Source organism: Oncorhynchus mykiss, chromosome 7 (assembly GCF_013265735.2).
Source record: "Oncorhynchus mykiss isolate Arlee chromosome 7, USDA_OmykA_1.1, whole genome shotgun sequence".
Lineage (NCBI taxonomy): Eukaryota > Metazoa > Chordata > Actinopteri > Salmoniformes > Salmonidae > Oncorhynchus > Oncorhynchus mykiss.
In genome coordinates, this window is record NC_048571.1 from 4,455,824 (window position 1) to 4,477,016 (window position 21,193).

At 47.1% G+C, this 21,193-nt stretch overlaps 1 protein-coding gene across 10 annotated transcripts in view; it reads left to right on the forward strand.

The window, feature by feature from the left end:
• Positions 1 to 21,193, forward strand: part of LOC110519331 (dystrophin-like) — a 369,908-nt gene that overhangs the window by 100,454 nt on the left and 248,261 nt on the right. For 9 of the 10 annotated variants that reach the window (XM_036982105.1, XM_036982095.1, XM_036982096.1 and 6 more), the window contains exons 5-6: positions 4,353 to 4,445; positions 10,109 to 10,281. In XM_036982105.1, coding sequence (XP_036838000.1) covers positions 4,353 to 4,445; positions 10,109 to 10,281 — 266 coding nt within the window. Of the gene's footprint in view, positions 1 to 4,352; positions 4,446 to 10,108; positions 10,282 to 13,307; positions 13,341 to 21,193 lie in introns of those variants that run through there. The other variant, XM_036982103.1, reaches the window with a different exon arrangement.

Here is a 21,193-nt window from a genome sequence, read left to right on the forward strand (position 1 = left end):
GAGAAAGAGAGGAAGAGAGGAAGAGGAGAAGGACGAGAGGAAGGGGAGGAAGAGAGGAAGAGGAGAAGGAAGAGAGGAAGGGGAGGAAGAGAGGAGGGGGAGAAGGAAGAGAGGAAGGGGAGGAAGAGAGGAGGGGGAGGAAGAGAGGAGGGGAGGAAGAGGAGAAGGAAGAGAGAAGGGGATGAAGAGAGGAGGAGAGGAGGAGGAGGAGGAAGAGAGGAGGAGGAGAAGAGAGAAGGGGGAGGAAGAGAGGGAGAGAGGAAGGGGAGGAAGAGAGGAGGAGGAGAAGGAAGAGAGGAAGGGGAGGAAGAGAGGAGGGGGAGGAAGAGAGGAGGGGAGGAAGAGGAGAAGGAAGAGAGGAAGGGGAGGAAGAGAGGAGGAGGAGAAGGAAGAGAGGAAGGGGAGGAAGAGAGCAGGGGGAGGAGGGGAGGAAGAGGAGAAGGAAGAGAGAAGGGGATGAAGAGAGGAGGAGAGGAGGAGGAGGAGGAAGAGAGGAGGAGGAGAAGAGAGAAGGGGGAGGAAGAGAGGAAGAGAGGAAGGGGAGGAAGAGAGGAGGAGGAGAAGGAAGAGAGAAGAAGGAGGAGAAGGGGGAGGAAGAGAGGAGGAGGAGAAGGAAGAGATGAAGGGGAGGAAGAGAGGAGGAGGAGAAGGAAGAGAGGAGGGGAGGAAGAGAGGAGGGGGAGGAAGAGAGGAAGAGAGGAGGAGGAGAAGGAAGAGAGAAGGGGGAGAAAGAGAGGAAGGGGAGGAAGAGAGGAGGGGGAGGAAGAGAGGAGGGAGAGAAAGAGAGGAGGAGAAGGATGAGAGGAGGGGGGAAGAGAGGAGGAGGAGAAGGAAGAGAGGAAGGGGAGGAAGAGAGGAGGGGTAGGATGAGAGGAGGAGGGGGAAGAAGAGAGGAGGGTAGGATGAGAGGAGGAGGGGGAAGAAGAGAGGAGGGTAGGATGAGAGGAGGAGGAGGAGGAAGAGAGGAGGGAGAAGAAGAGCGGAGGGGGAGATATGAGGGGGAGGAAGAGAAAAGGAGGAGGAAGAGAGGATGGGGAGGAAGAAAGGAAGAGAGGAGGAGGAAGAGAGGAAGGGGAGGAAGAGGAAGAGTGAGAAGATGAGAAGGAGAGGAGGATAGTATCTCTTCTGTTATATTAGGGATATATGACTGCATGTCTATGTAAGCGAATGTAAACAATAGTGTTCAGTATAGTGTGTAGATACAGTATGTTAATGCAGGAGTTTACATCAGTCAAATTCTGGAGGTGGTAGAGCTGAAAGTAAACAGTAGATTAGATTAATCTTGGCTCATGCTTTCTCTCTCTCTGTTTCTCTTTCTCACGCTCTCTCTCTCTGTCTCTCTCTCTCTGTCTCTCTCTCTTTCTCTCTCTGTTTCTCTTTTTCTCTCCCTGTTTCTCTCTCTCTCTCTCTGTCTCTCTCTCTGTCTCTCTCTCTTTCTCTCTCTGTTTCTCTTTTTCTCTCCCTGTTTCTCTCTCTCTCTCTCTCTGTCTCTCTCTCTTTCTCTCTCTGTTTCTCTTTCTCTCTGTCTCTCTCTGTCTCTCTCTCTCTCTGTCTCTCTCTCTTTCTCTCTCTGTTTCTCTTTCTCTCTCCCTGTTTCTCTCTCTCTCTGTCTCTCTCTCTTTCTCTCTGTTTCTCTTTCTCTCTCCCTGTTTATCTCTCTCTCTGTCTCTGTCTCTCTCTGTCTCTCTCTCTGTCTCTCTCTCCCTGTTTCTCTCTCTCTCTGTCTCTCTCTCTTTCTCTCTGTTTCTCTTTCTCTCTCCCTGTTTCTCTCTCTCTCTCTGTCTCTGTCTCTCTCTCTGTCTCTCTCTCTTTCTCTCTCTTTCTCGGTTGCAAACTCGGGTATAACTCTTTGTCTGCCTCTATCTTTTTCTCTTTCTCTTTTGAATCCCGTCCCCTCTCCCTCTATCTCCCCCCTGTATATCCCTCTATCTCTCCCCTGTATATCCCTCTATCTCTCCCCTGTATATCCCTCTATCTCTCCCCTGTATATCCCTACATCTCCCCCTGTATATCCCTCTATCTCTCCCCTGTATATCCCTCTCTCTCTCCCCTGTATATCCCTCTATCTCTCCCCTGTATATCCCTCTATCTCCCCCTGTATATCCCTCTATCTCCCCCCTGTATATCCCTCTATCTCTCCCCTGTATATCCCTCTATCTCTCCCCCCTGTATATCCCTCTATATCTCCCCCTGTATATCCCTCTATCTCTCCCCTGTATATCCCTCTATCTCTCCCCTGTATCTCCCTCTATATCTCCCCCTGTATATCCCTCTATATCTCCCCCTGTATATCCATCTATCTCTTCCCCCTGTATATCCATCTATCTCTCCCCCTGTATATCCCTCTATCTCTCCCCCTGTATATCCCTCTATCTCTCCCCCTGTATATCCCTCTATCTCTCCCCCTGTATATCCCTCGATCTCTCCCTGTATATCCCTCTATCTCTCCCCCTGTATATCCCTCTATCTCTCCCCTGTATATCCCTCTATCTCCCCCTGTATCTCCCTCTATCTCTCCCTGTATCTCCCTCTATCTCTCCCTGTATATCCCTCTATCTCTCCCTGTATATCCCTCTATCTCTCCCCCTGTATATCCCTCTATCTCTCCCCTGTATATCCCTCTATCTCTCCCCTGTATCTCCCCCCTGTATATCCCTCTATCTCTCCACTGTATCTCCCTCTATCTCTCCCCTGTATATCCCTCTATCTCCCCCTGTATCTCCCTCTATCTCCCCCTGTATATCCCTCTATCTCTCCCTGTATATCCCTCTATCTCTCCCCTGTATATCCCTCTATCTCCCCCTGTATATCCCTCTATCTCTCCACTGTATCTCCCTCTATCTCCCCCTGTTTATCCCTCTATCTCTCCCCTGTATATCCCTCTATCTCCCCCTGTATCTCCCTCTATCTCCCCCTGTATATCCCTCTATCTCCCCCTGTTTATCCCTCTATCTCTCCCCTGTATCTCCCTCTATCTCTCCCTCCCTGTATCTCCCTCCATTTCTTTCTCCCTCCATCTCTCCCTCCCTGTATCTCTATCTCTCCCTCCCTGTATCCCTCTCCCTACCTGTATCTCCCTCCATTTCTCCCTCCCTCCATCTCTCCCTCCATGTATCTCCCTCCCTCCCTGTATATATCCCTCCCTGTATATCTCCCTCCCTGTATATCTCCCTCCCTACATCTCCCTCCCTGTATATCTCCCTCCCCGTATATCTCCCTCCCTATATCTCCCTCCCTGTATCTCTCCCTGTCTCTCCCGCCCTCTATATCTCCCTCCCTGTATATCTCTCTCCCTGTATATCTCCATCTATCTCTCCCTCTATATCTCCCGCCCTGTATATCTCCCTCCCTGTATATCTCCCTCTATATCTCCCTCCCTGTATATCTCTCTCCCTGTATATCTCCCTCCCTATATATCTCCCTCCCTGTATATCTCCCTCCCTGTATATCTCCCTGTATATCTCCCTCCCTGTATATCTCTCTCCCTGTATATCTCCCTCTATATCTCCCGCCCTGTATATCTCCCTCCCTGTATATCTCCCTGTATATCTCCCTCCCTGTATATCTCCCTCTATATCTCCCTCCCTGTATATCTCTCTCCCTGTATATCTCCCTGTATATCTCCCTGTATATCTCCCTCCCTATATATCTCTCTCCCTGTATATCTCCCTCTATGTCTCCCTCCCTGTATATCTCTCTCCCTGTATATCTCCCTGTATATCTCCCTCCCTATATATCTCTCTCCCTGTATATCTCCCTCTATATCTCCCTCCCTGTATATCTCTCTCCCTGTATATCTCCCTGTATATCTCCCTGTATATCTCCCTCCCTATATATCTCTCTCCCTGTATATCTCCCTCTATATCTCCCGCCCTGTATATCTCCCTCCCTGTATATCTCCCTCTATATCTCCCTCCCTGTATATCTCTCTCCCTGTATATCTCCCTGTATATCTCCCTCCCTGTATATCTCTCTCCCTGTATATCTCCCTCTATATCTCCCTCCCTATATATCTCTCTCCCTGTATATCTCCCTCCCTATATATCTCCCTCCCTGTATATCTCCCTCCCTGTATATCTCTCTCCCTGTATATCTCCCTCTATATCTCCCTCCCTGTATATCTCCCTCCCTGTATATATCTCTCCCTGTATATCTCCCTCTATCTCTCCCTCTATGTCTCCCTCCCTGTATATCTCCCTGTATATCTCCCTCTATCTCTCCCTCTATCTCTCCCTCCCTGTATATCTCTCCCTGTATATCTCCCTCTATCTCTCCCTCTATCTCTCCCTCCCTGTATATCTCTCTCCCTGTATATCTCCCTCTATCTCTCCCTCCCCGTATCTTCTCTGCAGGTTGAACTGGTGAATATAGGAGGAGCCGACATTGTTGATGGGAATCATAAACTGATTCTTGGACTCATTTGGAGCATAATTCTCCACTGGCAGGTCAGTTTAGTCCCCCTGTGTGTTGACCAGTAGGTGTATTGCAGATCAGTCCATCCTCCCTCATCCTCATCTCCCCTCTCTCTCCCCCTCTCCTCATCACCCCTCTCTCCCCCTCTCTCTCCCCCTCTCCTCATCACCCCCCTCTCTCCTCATCACCCCTCTCCTCATCTCCCCTCTCTCTCCCCATCACCCCTCATCACCCCTCTCTCTCCCCCTCACCCCTCATCACCCCTCTCTCTCCCCATCACCCCTCATCACCCCTCTCTCTCCCCATCACCCCTCTCTCTCCCCCTCACCCCTCTCCTCATCTCCCCTCTCTCTCCCCCTCTCCTCATCACCCCTCTCTCTCCCCATCACCCCTCATCACCCCTCTCTCTCCCCCTCACCCCTCATCCTCATCTCCCCTCTCTCTCCCCCTCTCCTCATCACCCCTCTCTCTCCCCCTCTCCTCATCACCCCTCTCTCTCCCCATCACCCCTCATCACCCCTCTCTCTCCCCCTCACCCCTCTCCTCATCACCCCTCTCTCTCCCCATCACCCCTCATCACCCCTCTCTCTCCCCCTCACCCCTCTCCTCATCTCCCCTCTCTCCCCCTCTCCTCATCACCCCTCTCTCTCCCCATCACCCCTCTCTCTCCCCATCACCCCTCATCACCCCTCTCTCTCCCCCTCACCCTTCTCCCCATCACCTCTCTCTCTCCCCCTCACACCTCTCCTCATCACCCCTCTCTCTCCCCCTCACTCCAGCAACACTCAGTCATAATGACTTAATGAATCCACAGGAACATTTACATAGAATTAATGATGCGCTTAATGAGGAAATCTCCATTGGGTTTGAATATTTGACGTCTTAAACATACAGACAGTCGGTGTGTGAAGAGCGAAGAGGCCCAGTCAATTAGACAGTCAGAGACATTAGTGGGGTGTCTCAGCGTTGGGCTTCGTCATGGAATGAATTAGTGTGGAAATGCAATGCAGTGACCTACTCCCAAATGAGGGACGCTCGGTCTGTAGCCAGAAGGCCGAGCAGCGAGCGCTGGGTTAGGCTACACTGTTGGAGACGAATCACTGACTAATGAACTTGCCTGGAAGTATGGGGATTGGTGTGGGTATGGTGTGGGTATGGTGTGTGTGTGTGTGTGTGTATGGCATGTGTGGGTGTGTGTGGGTATGGTGTGGGTATGGTGTGTGTGTGTGTGTGGGTATGGTATGTGTGTGTGTGGGTATGGCGTGTGTGGGTGTGTGTGTGTGGGTATGGTGTGTGGGTGTGTGGGTATGGCGTGTGTGGGTGTGTGTGTGTGGGTATGGTGTGTGTGTGGGTGTGGTAAGTGTGGGTATGGTGTGTGTGTGTGTGTGTGGGTATGGTGTGTGTGTGTGTGGGTATGGTGTGTGTGTGTGTGGGTATGGTGTGTGTGGGTGTGGTAAGTGTGGGTACCCACTGGGTTGTCCGTGCATGTCACATTCGTCATAACGAGGAGACCTAGGCACAACGTGATATGAACACATTCTTTATTTACACGAAGTACACTAAACAAACACACGAGTGCTGACAGGCAACTACACATAGACAATAACCCACCAAACCAACATGGAAAATGGCAACCTAAATAGGATCCCCAATCAGAGACAAATCAGAGGACCTCCCCTGAGCCCAGTTAGGGTCAGACATCCTGGACCGCCCCTGAGCCCAGTTAGGGTCAGACATCCTGGACCGCCCCTGAGCCCAGTTAGGGTCAGACGTCCTGGGACAGCCCTTTTCTGCCATTCCGAATAAAACTCCCACTCGGGTTTTCGATCAGCAGACCGAATTACGAGATGGCTAAAGGTTGCAGACCATGTTTTTCTCCATTAGGAGGACAAAGGTTGTAGAACATGTTTTTCTCCATGAGGAAGACAAAGGTTGTAGACCATGTTTTTCTCCATCAGGAGGACAAAGGTTGTAGACCATGTTTTTCTCCATTAGGAAGACAAAGGTTGTAGACCATGTTTTTCTCCATCAGGAGGACAAAGGTTGTAGAACATGTTTTTCTCCATTAGGAGGACAAAGGTTGTAGAACATGTTTTTCTCCATCAGGAGGACAAAGGTTGAAGACCATTGATGAATCTTTTAACCATACCACGTGGTTAAACTCTTAGACTATCGATACCGACAGAATAAGAACAAGTCTTTGGTATTAATTACTAGTCTGCAGCTAGGAATTCGGTATCATTGAACGCGAAGAACGACAACCACCAAAACATTAATTCTATAACGAATGTCACTCTGAACTATCCCCTCTAACCACAACCGAGAGACGGACAATTCTACAAAATAAATGAACTTTTCACCAGCGATCAAGACGACACACTGAGCGTAAATATATATATTGATTGCCATTGTTCCCGAATGAGTGAGCGTTCATGTGCAAAGGATTAGCATTTCAATTGTTATAATTATTAACTCTGTAGTGACTTCTTAGTCGACCCCCAGCTCCCATTTTGTCTAACAAGCCGCCATGCCGGTTTAGCCCACTAGGGCACATCCTCCTATCATTACATTTACCTTGTTTGTTTATGCATTTCTGTGAATTATTTAGTTAGTAATAAATAAATGATTTAAGACAATTGATATATGGATGACTCATAGTGAAGACTGGGTTCGTGCAGATAACCAACAATTTACGACGTTTGGAATGAGACTAACGTGAGGTAAAGTAAATAATTCATTAATTCGAAGACTAATTGATCAGATAAAATATCTGAAAAGTTATTTTAGGAAATGATAACTTTGTAATCTGAGTATTTTTCCTTGGTGCCCCGACTTCCTAGTTAATTAGTTACGTGATTAATCAGTTGATCGCGTAGTAACTAATTACAGAGAATCTTTGATAAAAACTATCCATCTTCAGTTAATGAAAAAAAAGACAAAGACACGACAGTGGATACGATAGATGATGGTAAGTGTTAGGAATTATTATGAATAAATGACTAAACAATATCCCCATTTCAAATAGAACTGTAACTAAGTAAACTTATACTCTGTTTTATTATATCTGATTAACAATATGAATTCATAAGTGAGGGATTGTGGAGCCTGAAACAGGGGGTAATTAAATGAAATAAATACCATTCCAGCCAGGTTGGAGAGGATTGGAAGTGTTTTTTTTAAAGTAAGCAGAAAAGGTCATAAATCTATGGTTGAACCGACGCAACTTAGCTATGGGATGTTTAGATAAGGCACTGAGTGCTTTCCCAGGTTTTCCATTAACTGGAACTGTCAGCTAAGTGGCGATGGATAATGGTGAGGGGTCAAGAGTTAATTCAGTTATATTGTGTGTCATGTGTGTGCGCTAGTAGGTCGGAATGAACTTTTAAACCTGCTTTGTCTTGGTTGAGAGGAGGAGATTCATTCTAGAACCAATGACGTGATATTTTGTATATATACTGTTGTTCGTGGTTACATGGTAGCGCGCTCCGAGAATAAATACTATTATCTATTTTTGATAAGACTGGACTCTGTCTATTTTATGCAAATAAGAATCTTACAAATTCTCATAAAATAGAATAAGTGAATTCAATTCATGAAAACATATTGGAATAATGAAATTATACCAACAGTAAGATATGCATCAGTAATACAGCTTTACCAGACATACCAGTGGTGGACGTCTTCACTCCTTTCCCCTGGGCAGAGATGTTCCAGAACTGTCACTCAAATAGCTAACTGTGTGTGTGTGTGTCTGAATTGGAATATTACATCTCTCTCTCTCTCTCTGTGTGTGTGTGTGTGTGTGTGTGTGTGTGTGTGTGTGTGTGTGTGTGTGTGTGTGTGTGTGTGTGTGTGTGTGTGTGTGTGTGTGTGTGTGTGTGTGTGTGTGTCTGAATAGGAATATTACATCTCTCTCTCTGTGTGTGTGTGTGTGTGTGTGTCTGAATTGGAAAATTACATCTCTCTCTCTGTGTGTGTGTGTGTGTGTGTGTGTGTGTGTGTGTGTGTGTGTGTGTGTGTGTGTGTGTGTGTGTGTGTGTGTCTGAATTGGAATATTACATCTCTCTCTCGGTGTGTGTGTGTGTCTGAATTGGAATATTACATCTGTGTGTGCGTGTGTGTGTGTGTGTGTGTGTGTGTGTGTGTGTTTGTGTGTCAGTGCGTGTGCGTGTGTGTTCGTGTCTGTGAGTGTGTGAGTGAATCCAAACTCTTCCTAAAACTATTGCAGGACGTGTAGAGAAGTTGCTTTAACTTAACAGAAAGTTCCTGCCTCAGTGGTAATAGCTCCCAACACCTGTCATCAGGTACTTCAATAAATACATATTCAGCCTGTTCCAGGGGGAATGTTGTAGTGTGAGCGGCGGTGTTGAGGACATTAGTCTCCCTGTTTCCATGTGTCTCCAGACCTCTGTGTGTTGAGGACATTAGTCTCCCTGTTTCCATGTGTCTCCAGACCTCTGTGTGTTGAGGACCTTAGTCTCCCTGTTTCCATGTGTCTCCAGACCTCTGTGTGTTGAGGACATTAGTCTCCCTGTTTCCATGTGTCTCCAGACCTCTGTGTGTTGAGGACATTAGTCTCCCTGTTTCCATGTGTCTCCAGACCTCTGTGTGTTGAGGACATTAGTCTCCCTGTTTCCATGTGTCTCCAGACCTCTGTGTGTTGAGGACATTAGTCCCCCTGTTTCCATGTGTCTCCAGACCTCTGTGTGTTGAGGACATTAGTCTCCCTGTTTCCATGTGTCTCCAGACCTCTGTCTGACATTTGGAGTATTTGCGTCCTTTGCAAATTTGTGTTTCTGTCTTGACCCCCCCCTCTCTCTCTGTCTCTCTCTCTGTCTCTCTCTGTTTCTCTCTGTCTCTCTCTGTCTCTCTCTGTCTCTCTCTCTGTCTCTCTCTGTCTCTCTCTGTTTCTCTCTGTCTCTCTCTGTCTCTCTCTGTTTCTCTCTGTCTCTCTCTGTCTCTCTCTGTCTCTCTCTCTGTCTCTCTCTGTCTCTCTCTGTTTCTCTCTGTCTCTCTCTGTCTCTCTCTGTCTCTCTCTCTGTCTCTCTCTGTCTCTCTCTGTTTCTCTCTGTCTCTCTCTGTCTCTCTCTGTCTCTCTCTCTGTCTCTCTCTCTGTCTCTCTCTGTCTCTCTCTGTCTCTCTCTGTCTCTCTCTTGTCTCTCTCTCTCTCTCTCTCTCTCTCTCTCTCTCTCTCTCTCTCTCTCTCTGTCTCTCTCTGTCTGTCTCTCTGTCTCTCTCTGTCTCTCTCTGTCTCTCTCTTGTCTCTCTCTCTCTCTCTCTCTCTCTCTCTCTCTCTCTCTCTCTGTCTCTCTCTGTCTCTCTCTCTGTCTCTCTCTGTCTCTCTCTCTGTCTCTCTCTGTCTCTCTCTGTCTCTCTCTCTGTCTCTCTCTGTCTCTCTCTGTCTCTCTCTCTGTCTCTCTCTCAATTCAATTCAAGGGGCGTTATTGGCATGGGAATCATGTGTTAACATTGCCAAAGCAAGTGAGGTAGATAATATACAAAAGTGAAATAAACATTAAAAACTCTCTCTCTCCCATCTCTCTGTCTCTCTCTCGGTCTCTCTCTCTGTCTCTCTCTCTCTCTCTGTCTCTCTCTCTCTCTGTTTCTCTCTCTCTGTTTCTCTCTCTCTCTGTTTCTTTCTCTCTCTCTCTCTCTCTCTCTCTCGCTCTCTCTCTCTCTTTCTCTCTCTCTCCAGGTAAAGGATGTGATGAAGGATGTGATGGCAGGCCTACAGCAGACCAACAGTGAGAAGATTCTGCTTAGCTGGGTGCGCCAGTCCACCAAGGACTATCCCCACGTCAATGTGGTCAACTTCTCCTCCAGCTGGTCCGACGGCCTGGCCTTCAACGCACTCATCCACAGCCACAGGTAGGAGGATACTCCTCCATAACACTCATCAATAACTGGCCTTCAACACACTCATCCACAGCCACAGGTAGGAGGATACTCCTCCATAACACTCATCCATAACTGGCCTTCAACACACTCATCCACAGCCACAGGTAGGAGGATACTCCTCCATAACACTCATCCATAACTGGCCTTCAACACACTCATCCACAGCCACAGGTAGGAGGATACTCCTCCATAACACTCATCCATAACTGGCCTTCAACGCACTCATCCACAGCCTCAGGTGGGAGGATACTCCTCCATAACACTCATCAATAACTGGCCTTCAACACACTCCTCCACAGCCATAGGTATTTATAACACTCATCCATAACTGGCCTTCAACACACTCATCCACAGCCACAGGTAGGAGGATACTCCTCCATAACACTCATCCATAACTGGCCTTCAACGCACTCATCCACAGCCACAGGTAGGAGGATACTCCTCCATAACACTCATCCATAACTGGCCTTCAACACACTCATCCACAGCCACAGGTAGGAGGATACTCCTCCATAACACTCATCCATAACTGGCCTTCAACACACTCATCCACAGCCACAGGTAGGAGGATACTCCTCCATAACACTCATCAATAACTGGCCTTCAACGCACTCATCCACAGCCACAGGTATCTATAACACTCATCAATAACTGGCCTTCAACACACTCATCCACAGCCATAGGTAGGAGGATACTCCTCCATAACACTCATCAATAACTGGCCTTCAACGCACTCATCCACAGCCACAGGTATCTATAACACTCATCAATAACTGGCCTTCAACGCACTCATCCACAGCCACAGGTATCTATAACACTCATCAATAACTGGCCTTCAACGCCCTCATCCACAGCCACAGGTATTTATAACACTCATCCATAACTGGCCTTCAACACACTCATCCACAGCCACAGGTAGGAGGATACTCCTCCATAACACTCATCCATAACTGGCCTTCAACACACTCATCCACAGCCACAGGTATTTATAACACTCATCCATAACTGGCCTTCAACGCACTCATCCACAGCCACAGGTAGGAGGATACTCCTCCATAACACTCATCCATAACTGGCCTTCAACACACTCATCCACAGCCACAGGTAGGAGGATACGCCTCCATAACACTCATCCATAACTGGCCTTCAACGCACTCATCCACAGCCACAGGTAGGAGGATACTCCTCCATAACACTCATCCATAACTGGCCTTCAACACACTCATCCACAGCCACAGGTAGGAGGATACTCCTCCATAACACTCATCCATAACTGGCCTTCAACACACTCATCCACAGCCTCAGGTAGGAGGATACTCCTCCATAACACTCATCCATAACTGGCCTTCAACACACTCCTCCACAGCCACAGGTATCTATAACACTCATCAATAACTGGCCTTCAACACACTCATCCACAGCCACAGGTAGGAGGATACTCCTCCATAACACTCATCCATAACTGGCCTTCAACGCACTCATCCACAGCCACAGGTAGGAGGATACGCCTCCATAACACTCATCAATAACTGGCCTTCAATGCACTCATCCACAGCCAAAGGTGTCTATAACCCTCATCCACAGGTGTCTATAACCCTCATCCATAACTGGCCTTCAACGCACTCATCCACAGCCACAGGTAGGAGGATACTCCTCCATAACACTCATCCATAACTGGCCTTCAACACACTCATCCACAGCCACAGGTAGGAGGATACTCCTCCATAACACTCATCAATAACTGGCCTTCAACGCACTCATCCACAGCCTCAGGTAGGAGGATACTCCTCCATAACACTCATCAATAACTGGCCTTCAACACACTCCTCCACAGCCATAGGTATTTATAACACTCATCCATAACTGGCCTTCAACACACTCATCCACAGCCACAGGTAGGAGGATACTCCTCCATAACACTCATCCATAACTGGCCTTCAACGCACTCATCCACAGCCACAGGTAGGAGGATACTCCTCCATAACACTCATCCATAACTGGCCTTCAACACACTCATCCACAGCCACAGGTAGGAGGATACTCCTCCATAACACTCATCCATAACTGGCCTTCAACACACTCATCCACAGCCACAGGTAGGAGGATACTCCTCCATAACACTCATCAATAACTGGCCTTCAACGCACTCATCCACAGCCACAGGTATCTATAACACTCATCAATAACTGGCCTTCAACACACTCATCCACAGCCATAGGTAGGAGGATACTCCTCCATAACACTCATCAATAACTGGCCTTCAACGCACTCATCCACAGCCACAGGTATCTATAACACTCATCAATAACTGGCCTTCAACGCACTCATCCACAGCCACAGGTATCTATAACACTCATCAATAACTGGCCTTCAACGCCCTCATCCACAGCCACAGGTATTTATAACACTCATCCATAACTGGCCTTCAACACACTCATCCACAGCCACAGGTAGGAGGATACTCCTCCATAACACTCATCCATAACTGGCCTTCAACACACTCATCCACAGCCACAGGTATTTATAACACTCATCCATAACTGGCCTTCAACGCACTCATCCACAGCCACAGGTAGGAGGATACTCCTCCATAACACTCATCCATAACTGGCCTTCAACACACTCATCCACAGCCACAGGTAGGAGGATACGCCTCCATAACACTCATCCATAACTGGCCTTCAACGCACTCATCCACAGCCACAGGTAGGAGGATACTCCTCCATAACACTCATCCATAACTGGCCTTCAACACACTCATCCACAGCCACAGGTAGGAGGATACTCCTCCATAACACTCATCCATAACTGGCCTTCAACACACTCATCCACAGCCTCAGGTAGGAGGATACTCCTCCATAACACTCATCCATAACTGGCCTTCAACACACTCCTCCACAGCCACAGGTATCTATAACACTCATCAATAACTGGCCTTCAACACACTCATCCACAGCCACAGGTAGGAGGATACTCCTCCATAACACTCATCCATAACTGGCCTTCAACGCACTCATCCACAGCCACAGGTAGGAGGATACGCCTCCATAACACTCATCAATAACTGGCCTTCAATGCACTCATCCACAGCCAAAGGTGTCTATAACCCTCATCCACAGGTGTCTATAACCCTCATCCATAACTGGCCTTCAATGCACTCATCCACAGCCACAGGTGTCTATAACCCTCATCCACAGGTGTATATAACCCTCATCCATAACTGGCCTTCAATGCATTCATCCACAGGTGTCTATAACCCTCATCCACAGGTGTCTATAACCCTCATCCATAACTGGCCTTCAATGCACTCATCCACAGGTGTCTATAACACTCATCCATAACTGGCCTTCAATGCACTAATTCACAGCCACAGGTGTCTATAACCCTCATCCATAACTGGCCTTCAATGCACTCATCCACAGCCACATGTATCTTTAACACTCATCCACAGCCACAGGTCAGATGTCAACTCGACAATCATCCATATATCTTATACCTAGACCTCATCCAACGCCACAGGTCAGAGACACTCATCCACAGCCACAGGTCAGAGACACTCATCCTTAACACTCATCCACAGCCACAGGTCAGAGACACTCATCCTTAACACTCATCCACAGCCACAGGTCAGAGACACTCATCCTTAACACTCATCCACAGCCACAGGTCAGAGACACTCATCCACAGCTTGTGGGGAATCGTGAATTTGCTCAAGATGTAGAAAATAAGATAAGTTGAACAACTGCATTATTTAAGGTTTAATAGACAGTAGACAGACATATTGGGAGACAGACACATTCCTCTGAGAGGTTGGGAACAATCTGCCCCCTTCCACAGACAAGACATTCATTATATGCTCAACCTTATCTCTGCTCTCCAGCTGCCTCCCGAGTGCCCGGGCCCTGGTCAAAACATACTGCCTCCCGAGTGCCCGGGCCCTGGTCAAAACATACTGCCTCCCGAGTGCCCGGGCCCTGGTCAAAACATACGGCCTCCCGAGTGCCTGGGCCCTGGTCCAAACATACTGCCTCCAAGTGCCCGGGCCCTGGTCAAAACATACTGCCTCCAAGTCCCCGGGCCCTGGTCAAAACATACTGCCTCCAAGTGCCCGGGCCCTGGTCAAAACATACTGCCTCCAAGTGCCTGGGCCATGTTTAAAACATAAGCCAATTTGCAAGGCCAGAGTGACCTCACTTTAAAGAGCCTATAGCTAAATGAAAGCCTTCTGCCTCAGGAATGTCACTTAGGGCATTAATGCTGTCTAAGTGCTGTTTTATAGTGGGCCCTATCCTCAGAGAGGGGTCAACCTCTGGTTTAATATGCAGCTAGAATTATGTGTTTTGATGATATGAGAGTCTGGTCTCTCATTCATCATTCTAACAAGGCATAGCAGGTAGCGGGAGAACGAGGCTAAACGAGGCTACTTCATTTGAATAAAAGAGCTGGACAAGGCATAACGTCCAGAGGCAGTGACCCTGAAGCGAGGTTGTCCAGAGGCAGTGACCCTGAAGCGAGGTTGTGCAGAGTGGCACAAATCAACATTGCATCAATTGTTGATCATTAAACATCTCATGCATCATGTACTTGTAATCATCCATCATGTACTCGTAATCATCCATCATGTACTCGTAATCATCCTCATTGTCGTTGGAATTGGAAACATTTCTCTGCAGTATTTCTTCTCATACATTTTCACACCACCAACGTTCTATAAACACCAGGGAAGTCTGTTTTTCACCCCACCAATGTTCTATAAACACCAGGGAAGTCTGTTTTTCACCCCACCAATGTCCTATAAACACCAGGGAAGTCTGTTTTTCACCCCACCAACGTCCTATAAACACCAGGGAAGTCCGTTTTTCACCCCACCAACGTCCTATAAACACCAGGGAAGTCTGTTTTTCACCCCACCAATGTCCTATAAACACCAGGGAAGTCTGTTTTTCACCCCACCAACGTCCTATAAACACCAGGGAAGTCTGTTTTACACCCCACCAATGTTCTATAAACACCAGGGAAGTCTGTTTTTCACCCCACCAACGTCCTATAAACACCAGGGAAGTCCGTTTTTCACCCCACCAACGTCCTATAAACACCAGGGAAGTCTGTTTTTCACCCCACCAATGTCCTATAAACACCAGGGAAGTCTGTTTTTCCACCCCACCAACGTCCTATAAACACCAGGGAAGTCTGTTTTTCACCCCACCAATGTTCTATAAACACCAGGGAAGTCCGTTTTTCACCCCACCAATGTCCTATAAACACCAGGGAAGTCTGTTTTTCACCCCACCAACGTCCTATAAACACCAGGGAAGTCTGTTTTTCACCCCACCAATGTTCTATAAACACCAGGGAAGTCCGTTTTTCACCCCACCAATGTCCTATAAACACCAGGGAAGTCCGTTTTTCACACCACCAATGTCCTATAAACACCAGGGAAGTCTGTTTTTCACCCCACCAATGTTCTATAAACACCAGGGAAGTCCGTTTTTCACACCACCAATGTCCTATAAACACCAGGGAAGTCCGTTTTACACCCCACCAATGTTCTATAAACACCAGGGAAGTCTGTTTTTCACCCCACCAATGTTCTATAAACACCAGGGAAGTCCGTTTTTCACCCCACCAATGTCCTATAAACACCAGGGAAGTCCGTTTTTCACACCACCAATGTCCTATAAACACCAGGGAAGTCCGTTTTACACCCCACCAATGTTCTATAAACACCAGGGAAGTCCGTTTTTCACACCACCAATGTCCTATAAACACCAGGGAAGTCTGTTTTTCACCCCACCAATGTTCTATAAACACCAGGGAAGTCCGTTTTTCACACCACCAATGTCCTATAAACACCAGGGAAGTCTGTTTTTCACCCCACCAATGTTCTATAAACACCAGGGAAGTCTGTTTTTCACCCCACCAATGTTCTATAAACACCAGGGAAGTCTGTTTTTCACCCCACCAACGTCCTATAAACACCAGGGAAGTCCGTTTTTCACCCCACCAATGTTCTATAAACACCAGGGAAGTCCGTTTTTCACCCCACCAATGTTCTATAAACACCAGGGAAGTCTGTTTTTCACCCCACCAATGTCCTATAAACACCAGGGAAGTCCGTTTTTCACCCCACCAATGTTCTATAAACACCAGGGAAGTCCGTTTTTCACCCCACCAACGTCCTATAAACACCAGGGAAGTCTGTTTTTCACCCCACCAATGTTCTATAAACACCAGGGAAGTCTGTTTTTCACACCACCAATGTTCTATAAACACCAGGGAAGTCCGTTTTTCACCCCACCAACGTCCTATAAACACCAGGGAAGTCTGTTTTTCACCCCACCAATGTTCTATAAACACCAGGGAAGTCTGTTTTTCACACCACCAACGTCCTATAAACACCAGGGAAGTCTGTTTTTCACACCACCAATGTTCTATAAACACCAGGGAAGTCTGTTTTTCACCCCACCAATGTTCTATAAACACCAGGGAAGTCTGTTTTTCACCCCACCAATGTCCTATAAACACCAGGGAAGTCCGTTTTTCACCCCACCAATGTTCTATAAACACCAGGGAAGTCTGTTTTTCACCCCACCAATGTTCTATAAACACCAGGGAAGTCTGTTTTTCACCCCACCAACGTCCTATAAACACCAGGGAAGTCTGTTTTTCACCCCACCAACGTCCTATAAACACCAGGGAAGTCTGTTTTTCACCCCACCAATGTTCTATAAACACCAGGGAAGTCCGTTTTTCACACCACCAATGTTCTATAAACACCAGGGAAGTCCGTTTTTCACCCCACCAACGTCCTATAAACACCAGGGAAGTCTGTTTTTCACCCCACCAATGTTCTATAAACACCAGGGAAGTCTGTTTTTCACACCACCAATGTCCTATAAACACCAGGGAAGTCTGTTTTACACCCCACCAATGTTCTATAAACACCAGGGAAGTCCGTTTTTCGCCCCACCAATGTCCTATAAACACCAGGGAAGTCTGTTTTTCACCCCACCAATGTCCTATAAACACCAGGGAAGTCCGTTTTTCACCCCACCAACGTCCTATAAACACCAGGGAAGTCTGTTTTTCACCCCACCAATGTCCTATAAACACCAGGGAAGTCTGTTTTTCACCCCACCAACGTCCTATAAACACCAGGGAAGTCTGTTTTTCACCCCACCAATGTCCTATAAACACCAGGGAAGTCTGTTTTTCACCCCACCAATGTTCTATAAACACCAGGGAAGTCTGTTTTTCACACCACCAACGTCCTATAAACACCAGGGAAGTCTGTTTTTCACACCACCAATGTTCTATAAACACCAGGGAAGTCTGTTTTTCACCCCACCAATGTTCTATAAACACCAGGGAAGTCTGTTTTTCACCCCACCAATGTCCTATAAACACCAGGGAAGTCCGTTTTTCACCCCACCAATGTTCTATAAACACCAGGGAAGTCTGTTTTTCACCCCACCAATGTTCTATAAACACCAGGGAAGTCTGTTTTTCACCCCACCAACGTCCTATAAACACCAGGGAAGTCTGTTTTTCACCCCACCAACGTCCTATAAACACCAGGGAAGTCTGTTTTTCACCCCACCAATGTTCTATAAACACCAGGGAAGTCCGTTTTTCACACCACCAATGTTCTATAAACACCAGGGAAGTCCGTTTTTCACCCCACCAACGTCCTATAAACACCAGGGAAGTCTGTTTTTCACCCCACCAATGTTCTATAAACACCAGGGAAGTCTGTTTTTCACACCACCAATGTCCTATAAACACCAGGGAAGTCTGTTTTACACCCCACCAATGTTCTATAAACACCAGGGAAGTCCGTTTTTTCGCCCCACCAATGTCCTATAAACACCAGGGAAGTCTGTTTTTCACCCCACCAATGTCCTATAAACACCAGGGAAGTCCGTTTTTTCACCCCACCAACGTCCTATAAACACCAGGGAAGTCTGTTTTTCACCCCACCAATGTCCTATAAACACCAGGGAAGTCTGTTTTTCACCCCACCAACGTCCTATAAACACCAGGGAAGTCCGTTTTTCACCCCACCAACGTCCTATAAACACCAGGGAAGTCTGTTTTTCACCCCACCAATGTCCTATAAACACCAGGGAAGTCTGTTTTTCACACCACCAATGTCCTATAAACACCAGGGAAGTCTGTTTTACACCCCACCAATGTTCTATAAACACCAGGGAAGTCTGTTTTACACCCCACCAATGTCCTATAAACACCAGGGAAGTCTGTTTTTCACCCCACCAATGTTCTATAAACACCAGGGAAGTCCGTTTTTCACCCCACCAACGTCCTATAAACACCAGGGAAGTCCGTTTTTCACACCACCAACGTCCTATAAACACCAGGGAAGTCTGTTTTTCACCCCACCAATGTCCTATAAACACCAGGGAAGTCTGTTTTTCACCCCACCAATGTTCTATAAACACCAGGGAAGTCTGTTTTTCACCCCACCAATGTCCTATAAACACCAGGGAAGTCTGTTTTTCACCCCACCAATGTCCTATAAACACCAGGGAAGTCCGTTTTTCACCCCACCAATGTCCTATAAACACCAGGGAAGTCTGTTTTTCACACCACCAATGTTCTATAAACACCAGGGAAGTCTGTTTTTCACCCCACCAATGTCCTATAAACACCAGGGAAGTCTGTTTTTCACCCCACCAATGTCCTATAAACACCAGGGAAGTCCGTTTTTCACCCCACCAATGTCCTATAAACACCAGGGAAGTCTGTTTTTCACCCCACCAATGTCCTATAAACACCAGGGAAGTCTGTTTTTCACCCCACCAACGTCCTATAAACACCAGGGAAGTCTGTTTTTCACCCCACCAATGTCCTATAAACACCAGGGAAGTCTGTTTTTCACACCACCAACGTCCTATAAACACCAGGGAAGTCTGTTTTTCACCCCACCAATGTTCTATAAACACCAGGGAAGTCCGTTTTTCACACCACCAATGTCCTATAAACACCAGGGAAGTCTGTTTTACACCCCACCAATGTTCTATAAACACCAGGGAAGTCCGTTTTTCACCCCACCAATGTTCTATAAACACCAGGGAAGTCCGTTTTTCACCCCACCAATGTTCTATAAACACCAGGGAAGTCTGTTTTACACCCCACCAATGTTCTATAAACACCAGGGAAGTCTGTTTTTCACACCACCAATGTCCTATAAACACCAGGGAAGTCTGTTTTACACCCCACCAATGTCCTATAAACACCAGGGAAGTCCGTTTTTCACCCCACCAATGTTCTATAAACACCAGGGAAGTCCGTTTTACACCCCACCAATGTCCTATAAACACCAGGGAAGTCCGTTTTTCACCCCACCAATGTCCTATAAACACCAGGGAAGTCCGTTTTTCACCCCACCAATGTTCTATAAACACCAGGGAAGTCCGTTTTTCACCCCACCAATGTTCTATAAACACCAGGGAAGTCCGTTTTTCACCCCACCAATGTTCTATAAACACCAGGGAAGTCTGTTTTACACCCCACCAATGTTCTATAAACACCAGGGAAGTCTGTTTTTCACACCACCAATGTCCTATAAACACCAGGGAAGTCTGTTTTACACCCCACCAATGTCCTATAAACACCAGGGAAGTCCGTTTTTCACCCCACCAATGTTCTATAAACACCAGGGAAGTCTGTTTTTCACACCACCAATGTCCTATAAACACCAGGGAAGTCCGTTTTTCACCCCACCAATGTTCTATAAACACCAAGGAAGTCCGTTTTTCACCCCACCAACGTCCTATAAACACCAGGGAAGTCCGTTTTTCACCCCACCAATGTTCTATAAACACCAGGGAAGTCTGTTTTTCACACCACCAATGTCCTATAAACACCAGGGAAGTCCGTTTTTCACCCCACCAACGTCCTATAAACACCAGGGAAGTCTGTTTTTCACCCCACCAACGTCCTATAAACACCAGGGAAGTCCGTTTTTCACCCCACCAATGTTCTATAAACACCAGGGAAGTCCGTTTTTCACCCCACCAACGTCCTATAAACACCAGGGAAGTCTGTTTTTCACCCCACCAATGTTCTATAAACACCAGGGAAGTCTGTTTTTCACACCACCAATGTTCTATAAACACCAGGGAAGTCCGTTTTTCACCCCACCAACGTCCTATAAACACCAGGGAAGTCTGTTTTTCACCCCACCAATGTTCTATAAACACCAGGGAAGTCTGTTTTTCACACCACCAATGTCCTATAAACACCAGGGAAGTCTGTTTTACACCCCACCAATGTTCTATAAACACCAGGGAAGTCCGTTTTTTCGCCCCACCAATGTCCTATAAACACCAGGGAAGTCTGTTTTTCACCCCACCAATGTCCTATAAACACCAGGGAAGTCCGTTTTTCACCCCACCAACGTCCTATAAACACCAGGGAAGTCTGTTTTTCACCCCACCAATGTCCTATAAACACCAGGGAAGTCTGTTTTTCACCCCACCAACGTCCTATAAACACCAGGGAAGTCCGTTTTTCACCCCACCAACGTCCTATAAACACCAGGGAAGTCTGTTTTTCACCCCACCAATGTCCTATAAACACCAGGGAAGTCTGTTTTTCACACCACCAATGTCCTATAAACACCAGGGAAGTCTGTTTTACACCCCACCAATGTTCTATAAACACCAGGGAAGTCTGTTTTACACCCCACCAATGTCCTATAAACACCAGGGAAGTCTGTTTTTCACCCCACCAATGTTCTATAAACACCAGGGAAGTCCGTTTTTCACCCCACCAACGTCCTATAAACACCAGGGAAGTCCGTTTTTCACACCACCAACGTCCTATAAACACCAGGGAAGTCTGTTTTTCACCCCACCAA